This window comes from Rhinolophus ferrumequinum, chromosome 8 (genome assembly GCF_004115265.2).
Source record: "Rhinolophus ferrumequinum isolate MPI-CBG mRhiFer1 chromosome 8, mRhiFer1_v1.p, whole genome shotgun sequence".
Taxonomy (NCBI): domain Eukaryota; kingdom Metazoa; phylum Chordata; class Mammalia; order Chiroptera; family Rhinolophidae; genus Rhinolophus; species Rhinolophus ferrumequinum.
In genome coordinates this window covers 49,521,924-49,535,558 of record NC_046291.1, presented here as the reverse complement: position 1 = coordinate 49,535,558, position 13,635 = coordinate 49,521,924, and the positions used below count along the sequence as shown (strand labels likewise).

At 33.7% G+C, this 13,635-nt stretch overlaps 1 protein-coding gene across 1 annotated transcript in view; it reads right to left on the bottom strand.

Annotated features, from left to right (window-relative positions):
* Positions 1-13,635, bottom strand: part of LNPK (lunapark, ER junction formation factor) — a 69,493-nt gene that overhangs the window by 28,036 nt on the left and 27,822 nt on the right. Inside the window, 2 exon segments of the mRNA XM_033112900.1 lie at positions 11,476-11,527; positions 11,610-11,693. Coding sequence (XP_032968791.1) covers positions 11,476-11,527; positions 11,610-11,693 — 136 coding nt within the window.

Genomic DNA, 13,635 nt, shown 5'->3' with positions numbered 1-13,635 from the left:
TGCTTTAAAAGAGTTGAGTAGTTGCAACAGAGACCATATAGCTCTCAAAGCCATTTATTATATTTATTATCTGGCCCTTTACAGAAAGTTTCATGATCTCCTAACTCAATAACATAAAATTCAATTCTATCATTCCCAATTCCCAGTAATACTTTACTTGAATGTTGATGGTAAGATCTCAAGAAACACAGCTTTTTAATTCTACACATCACATTAAATTACCACAAATCTTGAAATAGTAGGCTGAAACTATGTAAGCTAAATTTTAATAGGCATGACTGGTAAAAATGCATACTTCCAAAGGCAAACTACTTTAGATTTGGACTCTATTTCACAGTTAAAGATTTTCGTGAAAAGTTCACTGCAATCAAAACTACAGCTCCAGCATCAGATTTCAGTTTACCACAATCTAGTCTACTAATTAAGAACCTGGGCCCTGCGGTCAGAAAAGTGTGGTTAGAATCCTGGCTGTTGCTACATTTCCTCAAATGGATTAACTTCACTAAGCCTGTTTCTTTATCTATAAAATTAGGGTAATAATATTCTTAACTCATAGAATTGTGGTGAGGATTAAATAAGATAATATCTATAAATTGACAGCTCACTTTTATTGAATACCTATTTCAGAGGACAGTGTTTTCACACAGCTAAGTAGTTTGAAATGACCAGTTAATTATAATTACTGGGACCAACTAACTTTCCACTGATTCTTACTGTAGTCTCTAATCTAACCAGTGCAATAATAAATTACAAGCATGTCATCATATATAAATGGATAAATGAAACTGTCTATATTTGGCTATTTTCCACGCAGTTTATATAGAAAATTTCTGATTTTACCTGAACAAATTATATCCTAACATCTCCTACAAATTAGCTGGTCACTTAATGATCACAAGGGACACCTTAAAAGGTAGTTACACATTAAGAAAGCCATTAACTGTTTCAAAAGGTATTAAGATCAGCGAACTCATTAAGATTGGGTCATTAAAATTAATTTAAAAAACAAGGCATTAAATATTGTAAATCGTTTTTTGCACATTTTCAGGTAAAACATAACTCAAAAAAATGACATTTTCTTCCAGATAAATAAAAGTTTTTTTTACATAAACCAGTAACATAGTTGTTTATTACAGATAAATGAAAGTTTAACCTTTATTAGAGTACATTAAAAGTAGCTATTATCCTTCTACTTCTTGAACAAAGACTTGAGACTGCTTCTTCTGAATGTGCATATACTCTGAAAATTAACCAAAGCACACTTTTATCACTTGTCATGTGCTATAAATAACTAGTAAGCAAGGAACACGATGTCTGGCATTCCATAAGAGAGACTTGGCTTAATAACGTCTAAATTTCAATTTAGGCAAACAGAGGGGGAGAAATATTAGAGTCAGTAAAGGGAAAAATACAGTTTCATCATTTTCAAAGGAAAAGCAAGTAACAAAGAGTTACAATATCAACAGTTAAAAATAGCTAATGATACAGTCCAAATCTATATTTGCTAAAGTGTTATGAAATATGAGTATTCTGGTAGTCTCAATTTAAAATATCTAAGATTTCTCAACTTTAAGTCACTTGCCATTCACAAATGCCTTGTATTATAATTACTCCAAAAAGTTTCTAGTACTCAACAAAGTAGTCATATTGGTTATATTCAACATTTCCTACACTTAAATGTAAAATAGCACCCCCCAAAAAAGATTTACCAAACATTCCACACCAATCTGGTAAAGTATCATAAGGGATGTTCCATAAGGTCAATTCTTGACCTGAGGATGTTCTAACATACTTATTAATGATCAATGATTTGATAAAAATCACTCTCACTGAATATGAGGACATGTCTATATTTTCAAATTCAAAATTAAGCAAATAAAATCAAAATAAGATTAAAAACTACAATACCACGATAAATAAAAGGAAGTTTAAATAATGATAAAACAGGATGATTGCTAAAGCATAGACTCTGAGATTAAAGTGTCTTAATTTAAATTTTAGCTCCACCCTGTTTATTAGATGTGCATATAGCCTTTTCCAAGTTAATAACATCTCTAAGTTCAGGCTCCTTAAAATGGGAATATTTACCTCTTATGGTAAGATTAAATGAGACCATCAGTGCAAAGAGATTAGCCAGAAGACAGAAAAAGTACTTAATGAGCAATAACCAATATAAGTAGTATACATCTAAAGGTTCCAGAGATTACAATAAATCAAAAACCAAGCAACCTAGAATTTCTAAATCAATTAAAATAAAATAGATATGAATTTACAAGTCAAATGTTTTCCTAAAGTTATTTGTAAACTTGTTTAAATGTGTAACTTCACAATTTATGTAAAACCTTAAATCTATAACTCTAACTTGTTATTAAATAATTCTTGAGATGAATGTGCTATAATACAAATAATTATCTCTTAATTTATCAGATTTTAAACACTGTTTCTTTACATACTGGTGGAAGGTTTTGTCTTTGTTTTGGTATTAAGCTGTAGTAGGAAGAACACCATACAATAGTTAGCAGGCCTGGATTCTCGTCCTAGCTGATACCACCTGTTCTTATGAGAACCAAAAAGTCTTTTATTCATTCTGGGTTTCAAATTTCTTTAAAAAGTGTTGGCAGTACTACAAACACAATCCTCATATTTTCCCTAACACTGGTCAAAGACTTTCAGAACTATTGTGTCCAGCTCTAAGCCTCATAAGAAAAACTTTCAATAAATTTTAGCAATGAGGAAAAAAAAAATCTTTAAGCCTATGAATGACTCACATATGCAGATGTGAAAACTTAAATTTAGGGTGAATTTGGCTCTTTTGAAGTATGATTATAGGATGCAGTTACATCGGATATGGTGATATATCTTCAGGAGAGTTTCTATTTTTCAATTTACATATATTCTGGTCTCTATATTTATACAAATATAATTCCTTTAAATAACCAAAGTAAGAAAGATCACACATCTGACGTCTCTTACTTTCAAATATTCTAAACTCTACATTCACTATAACATCTTCACATCCTCTTCACACTAACCTCTTTTAAATACAGCTTCTGCCATACTTCTCTACTAAAATTGTTTTGTCAATAAGTTGGTGGCTTTCTATTAACAGAAATGATTCCATAACATCTTCCTTCACATAGAGGCAAAGATTTTTGAAAAAAGAAAAACTTCCCCAACATTTCACTCCTCAACACAGCACAATCTGGTTTTGGTCCTTCTTTGCTACCACAGTATCCCCCACCACTGGAAAGTACCACTGCCTTTGTTACACCACCATTATTGTTATTAGCATAGCTGCTCTTCTAGGCGCTTTATGTGAGTTTACTAATTTCATCAATACTTAGATCTTTGAAATAACTCTTATCCCCAGTTTTCAAAAGGAGAACAAAACCTCAGAAGCTAAGTAACTTACCAAAAGTCTCACAGTGAAATAAGATGGAGCGAGAATTCAAATCCCGGTTTTTATGACACCACCACCCTCATCTGTTACACAACCTGTCAGATGCAATGGTCTCAACTGTCTTCTACTTACCTGACCCTTTGCAGACTATAACAGTAGCCATCTCTACTACACTTCAACTTTTTTAGATGCCAGTTTAATTCTGTTGTTAACGCTGATCATTCCTTCTGTCTTTTTCCTGGGCTCCTCTTTCTCCCTCTACCCTTACTGGGTTTTGCCATAGGTCCTCTTACTGTTTTCTCTCCCTGGGCAATTACGCTCAATTCCATAGTTTCAGTAACTGTCACCCATACTTTCCAGTGATTCCTAATCTGTATCTACAGTCTCAACCTTTTTTTCTGAGCTCTGTATGAAATAATCAACTGCCTATAAGCCGCACCACCTGGATGTAATTCCTACTCAACAGTTCCAAAAGCAAATTCATTACGTCTCTTCTGCACAACTACTCCAATTCTCATGTTCCTTATCTTGCTTAAAACACTAACATCTAACCAGTAACCCAAGCCAAAAGTAACCTAGGCGATATCTTGACTCCTCCTCCCACTCCCCTATTTCCAAATCTGATTGCCATCAAGTCTTGTCAATCTACTCTTAAATCTGAATTCTCTTAAATCTCTTTTTCAACTCCTTTGCCACAACTTTAGAGCAGGCCTTTATCGCTTACCTACGAATATATTAGATGATAACCGTGTTTCCCCAAAAATAAGACCTAGCCAGATAATCAGCTTTAATGCGTCTTTTGGAGCAAAAATTAATATAAGATCCAGTCTTATTTTAATATAAGACCAAGTCTTATCTAAAATAATATAAGACCAGGTCTTATATTAATTTTTGCTCCAAAAGGTGCATTAGAGCTGATTATCCGGCTAGGTCTTATTTTCAGGGAAACACAGTATCCTAATTGATCTCCATGTCTTCAGCCTTGCTCTCTCCAATCCATCCTCCATGTTACAAAAAAAAAGTGTTCTTTCTAAAAGGCAAAATTGATCTAAAATACAAAGCCTCCAGTGGCTTTCCAAGTTGCCTATAAAATAAAGTCCCAAACTCCATAATCTTTCATACAAAATCTTTCATAATTACCCCTCCCTCACCTAAACTCTACCACCGTTTTTCAGGCATATGGCACTATTGGAATCCCTCAGTGTACCAACTTGTTTCTCTCTTCTTGTCTTTGCATGTGACATAGAGCTGAAGAGTCCCTCAGAGCAAATTGTTATTAAAACTTATAATGCATGGTGTTTGTGCTTACCTTTATTGTGGTCCTTAGTAGGCTAAGATTATTTACATGTGCACACCCTTTTTTAACCAACAACTAACAAGCAGGAACTGCATCTTTGTAACCCCAGAATGTGGCAAGGTACCGTGTTTCCCCGAAAAAAAGACCTAACCGGAAAATAGGCCCTAGCGTGATTTTTCAGGATGACATCTCCTGAACGTAAGCCCTAATGCATCTTTTGGAGCAAAAATTAATATAAGACCCGGTCTTATTTTCAGGAAAACACAGTAACTGAACTATAAAGATGCAGTTCCTGCCTCTGAGCTTAATAAAGGTCTAAGAAAAAAATTTACTTTCCTCCTGCATTTCAATATCAAATTTCCAACTATCTATTACCCAAATTACAGTAGGCAAAGTAAATGGCATCCCAAACACATCCACTTCCTCTTCCTCAGAACCTATAAATAGGTTATGTTACATGTAAGAGGAATTAAGGTTACAAGTGAAATGAGGACTGTTAGTCAGTTGAATTTGCATTGCCTGCTGCACTGAGAATTTCAGCCTAATTTTAGGAGACCAAAAAAGCTACCTTCAAGCAAAAAAATAGCTAATAATATACTCATACCATTTGCCAGCCTTTAGTTGAGTTTACTTTGTTGTTCTGTTTTTTAAATTAAGGATACATTTTGCTTTATGATTCTTTATCTCAACATTCACTTTTTTCATCACCTTGATGATTTATTTCTACTCTAATTTGTCTCCTACCTCTCTCAATTTTAAACAACCTGCACCACGCAATTCACCAAAGTCCCATTTGGTAAATTAGTATTGTACAACATTTAAACCAAATTCATGAATTCCAAAAAAAAGTTTATTTCCTTTATCTCAACACATTTATTAAGCAACCACTATGAGTAAGGCACTATTGAGTGGGGTTCAGAGCCGCGTATAGAGGTGGCAAGTAAAGATAATACAAAAATTGGAAAATACACTCATGCAAGGTAAGTCCTATAAAAAAGGAACCAACAAAGTATCATGGAGGGTCCAAGATGGAGAAGATTAAACTCAGTGATGGGATGAAGAACGGGCGCATGGTAATGGCATTAAAGATGAACACTGAAAATGGAAGGGGATAGAAATGCCTTTGTTACCTTTATTAAGGTACACGTGGCAGTTTTAAAGTAAGAGTCCAAAATTCTCTGATATGCCTCCCATCAAATGGGGGAAAGAGACGTATATGTCCCCTCCCTTGAATCTGTGCTCTGTTACTGTTTCATCACGAGAATATAGGTTTGCCAGTTTTCCGGACTACTTTCTGCCTCTTGGGCTGCTTGCTCTTAGAACCCAGCCACCATGTTAGGAGCAAGCCCAAGTGACCCCATTAGAGAGGTCCATGTGAAGATGAACCAACAGGTAGCACCAACCTGTCAGCCATGTGAATAAGCCATCTTAGTAGCATCTCTCTCACCCGCAATCAGGTAGCTCCTGCCAAAGTGACGCAGCGATAAGCTGTCTCTACCAAAACCGGCCAAAATCACAAATTCATGAGCAAAACAAATCAATGCTGTTTTAAGCCACTAAGTTTTGGGGTGGTTTGTTACATAATAGATAACTGTAACTGTATAGATATAACACTTAAGTAAATTTACTATTTTATTAGGTGTTTTCCAGATTTTCTTCATCAAACGTACATCCCTAAAAAAACAGCTCAATATGAAGTACCATCCCATTTGCTTTCAAGATCAAAAGAGATTAATGATTTCTACTTTAATCTTCAATATATCCCATGGAACACAAGTGAGTAAACTCTAAAAACCTACTTAAATAAGAAGTTAAAATCCATTTGCTAGAGCCATTAATTTTTTCTGCAATACTTATTGATTTCAAATTTAGCTGTGGCAGGATACAATTGACTTTTCTTTTGCTAATTTCATCAGTAGAGACGTAGTGTTATGTACAAAGGTAAAAGAGAATGTATAGGTGGCTTCCTTTTAAAACAAATATTGAAGGGTCTGTTAAGAATTTATTTTAGCTATCGGATGTCATCATCTCATAATCTTATCAGCCTCCCTACTTCAGCCATTCACTCCTATGATCCTATCTAGTCCTATATCCTTGCCATTAAGGATAACTACATCCCTCTCAAGTTCAAGTATCCCACTCTCAAAGAACACTTACCTTTCCAGCTTATTTCCTCTATTATTCTTTCAACTCCAAGGGGATCTATGATCTATTAATTATTAGTTATTAAAGGGGTCAGCAAATATTTTTTGTAAAGTGTCGTACAGTAATATCTTAGACTTTGTCTACCACATACAATTTCTGTTGCATATTCTCATTCGTCTTTGTTATTTCTTAGAACACTATAAAAATGTAAAACCAATAGCCATAATAAATTCAACAGCCATGTAAAAGATCTGTCGGCCCAGATTTGTAGGCTGTAGTTGCAGACCCCTATATTAATACTGCCAATACCTTCTGACCAGTTATCAGCCCCTCTCATGTCCTGATTTACCTCATGATCATCTCAGATTCCATAACACATTGTTATAATCACTCCCTTGTTATACAACTTCACCTCCCTGCCCCTTTATCACTTTATCAAACCCATTAGGCAAAACCCCAGCTCTGGTTAAAACCAACTCTCGGCCTACTCCAGGCCTGTATCCATACAGCTAAACACAACTGGAAAACACACACAACCATGCTTTAAATTCATGACCATTAACTCTAAGTGGACGTTAGTGTCCCCTGGCCTTCCTACACTTTCCTAATCTATTTACTCTCTCTCCTAGAGAATTATTTTATACCTTCTCTTCAGAACCCCAACATCTTCCCCATCCTCACTCTCATTAGGAAAAAAAAAAAACAGAAGAAAATTCCCACCACCTACCCATATCTCTGTCTTCCCTCCTTATTACAGCTATCAAAAGCCAACTCTTCCATTTGGACCCGAAACCCCACCCCTTCATGCCTCCTCACGGATAGTTCTCCATCAATTGTCCCCACTCTCTCCTTCATCATCAATTATTCTGTGTCTTCTATGCCATTCCCAGTTGCACGCAAACATGCTATCACTTCTTTCATACAGAAAATGCTTCCCCCCCTCTAGCTTTTTAATCAAAAGAATTCTCTTGTTATTGTCTCCAACATCTCTACTCTCATACATTCTTAAATTCACTCTTATCAGGTTTTTGTCCCCATTCTTCCACCAAAACTTTTCTTTTCAAGATCACCAAGGACCTCAACATTGCTAAACTCAGTGTTGAACTCTCAATCCTCAACTTACTTGACATCAATTTTTGTCACAGATGATTACTACCTTGAAACACTCTCTTCAATTAGCATCCCAGACTCCACACTCTTCTGGGCTTCATATCTCAGTGACCACTACTCAGTTTCTTTTTCTGGTTCCTCTTCATTACTCTCAGTATCTTAATGTTCGAGTGACCTAGGGTGGCCTTGGTCCTCTTCTTTGCCCACACTTACATCCTTGGTGATCATTTCCAAGGATGTTGGAATCCTTGGATCAGGATGTTGTGGTTTTAATACCACCCACATACTGATGACACCCAAAATTTATATCTTCAACCCAGATAATTCCTGTTTGCCAGACTCATACTCAACTGCTTCCTTAAGATCTCCACTTGGATGTCTATCTAGTAGGCATCTCAGATATACATGTCAAATCCTGCTCTTCACCACCTCACCTCAACCCCCCTCCAGAAAGTGTTCCACTTGCAGTATCTACCATCTCAATAAATGGCAACTCTATCTTCCCAGTTACCCAGGTAAAAATACTGGAGATCATCTCTGACTCCTTATTCTCTGACCCTATATTCAACCCATCAGGAAATCTTCCACCTTCAAACTATGCAGACTCTCACTACTTCTTAAACCCCCTCCAGTGTGACTAACTCAAGGTCCAAATCATCATCAGTGCTCTCCTAGATTACAGCAATAGCTTCATAGGTAGTCTCCCTGCTTCCACCTTTGCTCCCTTTGCATCCTCAACACAGTAAGCTGCCTTTTAGAACATAATTTAGATCATGTCAATTCTCTGTTCAAAACAAAAAAGTAAAACATTTTTTTTAAACCATTGAAAAATGAAGTTCTTATGGTCTACATTCTACAAGGCCCTCTACGATCCTTTGCTGCCTCTCTTACTGCTTCTCCTATTCCTCTCCATATGCTTCAATCCAGTCCAGCCATACTGGCCTCCTTTCTATTTGTAGAGCAGTCTGGGCATGCTCTCTACTCCGTCTTTACACTTATTGATTCCTCTGTCTGGAATGTTCTTTCCTCAGATATCAGTAGGGCTCATTCTCTCACTTATTTCATGTCTTTGATCAAATGTCACCTTATCAATGTGGCCTTCCTTTACAACCCTATTTAAAACTTCAACCCATCCTCACTCAAGGCACTTCCTATTCATCAATTCATCAGCATGTCTTTATTTTCACAGATAAATTTATATATACACACATACAAAAAGAGAGAGATTTTTGTTTGTTTGTTTTGTTCACTACCATGTTTCCCCACAAATAAGACCTAGCCGGACAATCAGCTCTAATGCATCTTTTGGAGCAAAAATTAATATAAGACCCAGTCTTATTTTACTATAAGACCGGATATAATATAATATAATATAATATAATATAATATAATATAATATAACATAATATAACATAATATAATATAATATAATATAATATAATATATAATACTGGATATAATATAATACCAGGACTTATATTAATTTTTGCTCCAAAAGATGTACATATGTACATCTTTATTGTGTATTTTTTCTCCTTTCTATTATTTAAGTTCAGAAATGGGTGAAAGAAAAGGAAAGGGAGGGAAAGGGGAAGGAAACAGGAAGCAGAGGGAACGGGGGAGGAAGGGAAGGAGAAAGGAAGGTTAGTTCAAGCAAAGTAAAAAGACTTAACTTTAAACACACAGAAACACAGAACTTAAATGTAAATAAAACATATGACAAAGTCATTTGTAAAAATAATGGGAACCTAAAAGAGATATGACAGGATTAATTTAAACAACAAAACTAAATTATAATTTTCAAAAAGTAGGATAAAGTTGAAATAGTTTAGAATTTTTCTAAATAAGGAAAAAATCCAAAGAGCAATTAATTACAATAGACCTGGAAGAGCTGGGATTACTACAATAATACAGTCCAGAAAAAATATTAAAAAAAAAAATGGTTATAAGCTTCTTACGGTCAAAAACCATATTTTAATAATTTGTTTATTCCCCATGGTGCCTGTACATTCTTTTAAATAAACATTTCATTTATATATAACTAAATGTTAATTTTCCAGAAAAGAATATCTAAAAGCAGTACCACAGGAATCCAAAACAGAAAGACCAGCAATGGTTTTTCTATAATTATGATATGACATTAGAAGGAAAAAATGTATTTGGATTTCAAAGTTTCTAAGGAAAGTTAAGTTTAGCTCTTGAAGTAACTTATGCTGCCTAAATATTAATAAATACTTAAAAATGTCAGTAAAGGGGATCATACATCTGTCCTTTAGTAAGAGAGAAAAGGACAGAATTTTTCAAAAGTAACAGCAACAGCTTTCTGCAAATTATAACATTTTAAAAACATATTCACTAAGGTTATTCAGAAAGTATTTTTGAAAAGTTAGTACTAGTTATACAAAATACTGCAAAAATTACAGAAACCTAGCCTATAGGCCAAAAACTTTTTTTTATAACTACTAGAAAGAAGTATAAATTGTGCAAAAATTTAGACTGATTATTAAAGTAGGAGTTTCATTGCAAGAGTCTATGCCTAGTTTATTTTAATAATATGTAAACTTTTACATTTACCAAAAGAGCAGGCTAATATTTCTAAAACCCAAAATCCTACTTAGGGAATATGGGAGAGGGTGGGGTTCTTCCCACATAGCTCTGCCAATTAGAAAACCTAAAATTATTATGGCTTACTTAGTACCCATCGTCTTTGTGGATATTTATAAAAGAATTGACTTCTCAAAGTTCTAAATGTCATCCTAACTTTATAAACCAGCCTAAATTCTGATGATTTAAAAGGATAGACGTTAAATTTTTACAATAGTATCTTCTATATCTGCAACAAAAGCATTACAAACTATATTATTATATTCCAGAGAAGAGAACAAAGAGGGAAGCCAACGTAAACGCACAAATACCTTTTCACATGCCAGTCTTGGGGATACTCTATGTAACCAGTTAAAATAATGATTTTTTAAATTTTACATACTATTTAATGACAAAATAAGTGATGGTTTCACTAATAATCTGGCAATATTACCTCAAAAAGAAAGACTTAATGTCATATAGCAGTAATTCAATTTTTTCCTCATTTCTAAATTCTTTTATTCTCTTCCTAAATAAAAGTGTTATTTTAGGAGAAACTTCAAATTTGACAAAAATCTTCATTAAATTTACCTCAAAAGTAAATCATAAAAATGTAAGAATTTTTATAACAGATATTCCAAGTGATCCTTATTTAAAGGGGGGAAAAACTTACAAAATATTGGTGAAATTACTTAGATTTCAAAAGATTAAAACTAATTATATATTAAAGCTCAACAGATACAATATCATCATAATCCTATAAAATCAAAATGAAATAAACCTATTGCCATCACTCCAAGTGATATCCCAAATTACCAAATAAAAATTAACATAAAAGCATTCTACATAAATTTTTACACACCTCTATCACATTTTTGAACTCACTTGGATAAATATGGATCTTTCCAACAGCAGCAGCAGTTTGTACAAAGTTATTTACCTTGTCCAGGTCTTGCAGCTACAGCTGCTCCAGCAGATGGCGGTTCAAACTCCTGTCAATTACAATAATGTTATTACAGTGACCTATTACAATGTGCAATTTGTAATAAAATAGTAGTGATATCACAGACTTACCTTTGCTTTCTTTGAGTCTGGATCAAATCTTTCAAGAATTAATTTAGCTGTTTTATACGTTTCTTTTTCCATGACTTCTTCAAGCTGCGAACAAAAATTTCCATAAATTGTTATATTTTAAAACACACATATTACTTATTTTATAAGTGCTAGTCAAAAAGTGCTCAAATACAAGGCTTAAAATAAACAGCACATAATATATCCAGATAGCATGAAAGACTTCCTACATTCAAATAATTAAAATCCAGATTTTAAAATGACTTCTGACCTCTAATGTTACTTGTATTTAACAGTTTTACTGCAAGGAAATACCAAATATTGCTAATTGTTTACATATAATGAGGAGAATAATTACATGCACCAACTTCAATAATGGAATGTGCAAAAATCTATCAGCCATCATTATTGGAAGTTATTAGACATGACAAGCAAATGACAGGCAATTCCTCAGATTTATTTCCTCACAGCACTTAATGCTATTAATTTAAAGAAGGTCGTTAGCCAAGAGCTTTACAAAATAAAATCTCTGTGCCAATTAACTGCTGTCAGCATCGATTTTAGATTATTTATTAGCAGAAGCAATTAGCTTGCTGCAAATGCAGTGAAAACTCACTAACTGGGAGAACAGCCATGGAATTTGCTCAAATGACTTTAAAAGCTGAAGCTCCCCTTTTTTATTTAGATTCAAACAACTTTAGAGGGGAAAAACTGAACATAGTAAGAATTTAAGTAAAATTTTTACTGAGTTCTATGTTCACATGAGGGACTGTAATTAAAACATTTCATTATTATAGCATTTTATTTACAATGCACTCAAGTCACTTTATGGCTTAATACATGGGTTTAATTTTAAAAGTAATCACTAGTAAAGTATCATTTTAGCAGTTATGGCCCAATATCAGAAAAAGTTAACTTTAGTGTTAGATAGTCAAAGTTATGACAAATAGCTAATATATAAAATAAAATGCTTTTACGAAAATGGAACAGAATCTTTTCCTTCTCAGTGACCACTGATAGCCACTTAGATTCATTAAATGTCATTTTACAAAGGGCATTTATTTTAAAACGCAACACAGAACACATTTAACAAATTAAAAATACAGTTAAAAATATGCTGCCACAATAGTAGTTAATAGACTCCCAATTAAAAACTCAATTTAACATTTAAAAAGCTAAGTACTTAGATGAATGATTTATTAACCTTGGTTTAGTGAAACTAAAACGTTTCTCTAATTATTGCAAAATTATAATAAATTCTCAAAACAAGAAAGTTTAATTTTCTGATGTAAAGGAAATGTTTGTAATATCATTTGAGTTGGAGAAAAACTGGGAATAAGGGTAGAGAGAGGGCATGATAGTATATACCCCAAAATCACATGGACTATCAAAGAGCTGAATCCCTGATCTCTACAAATTAATTTTTGATTTTTTAGACAAATGCTGCAGCAATAAAACTTTATATAATGATGGAAATGGTTTATATCTGCACAATATAGTAGCCACTAAGCCATATGTGATAAATGAGCACCTAAAATGTTGCTCATGCAAATGAGGAACTGAATTGTAATTTTATTCTATTTTAAGTAATGTAAATTTAAAAAGCTACATGGGGCTACATAATAGCTTAATTAATACACTTACCCATACAACATTTTAAGTGAATAACTTGTTTTAAATAGACATTCTGATCAGCGGAAAGAACATAAACTTGAAGCTCTGAAGTCAGAAAAGATCTGGGTTCAAAGCACATCTCTTCTTAATCAGCTAGAAAGACTTCAACCAACTCTGTTAGCCTCAGTTCCCCCTTTTGTAAAGCAGATACATTAAGATCGTATTCATAGCATTGTTGTGCAATTTAAATATAATATGTAGGACAGAAAGTCTATAAAAGTACCTAACACAATAACACATAATCTTCAATGATATCCCAATTATTCAGAATGGGTCTGAAACAAACAAGTGTTTTGAAACAAGTTGGTTTCCAGATATCCAACATATTAATCCCAGAATTTAGGAGTGAGAAACT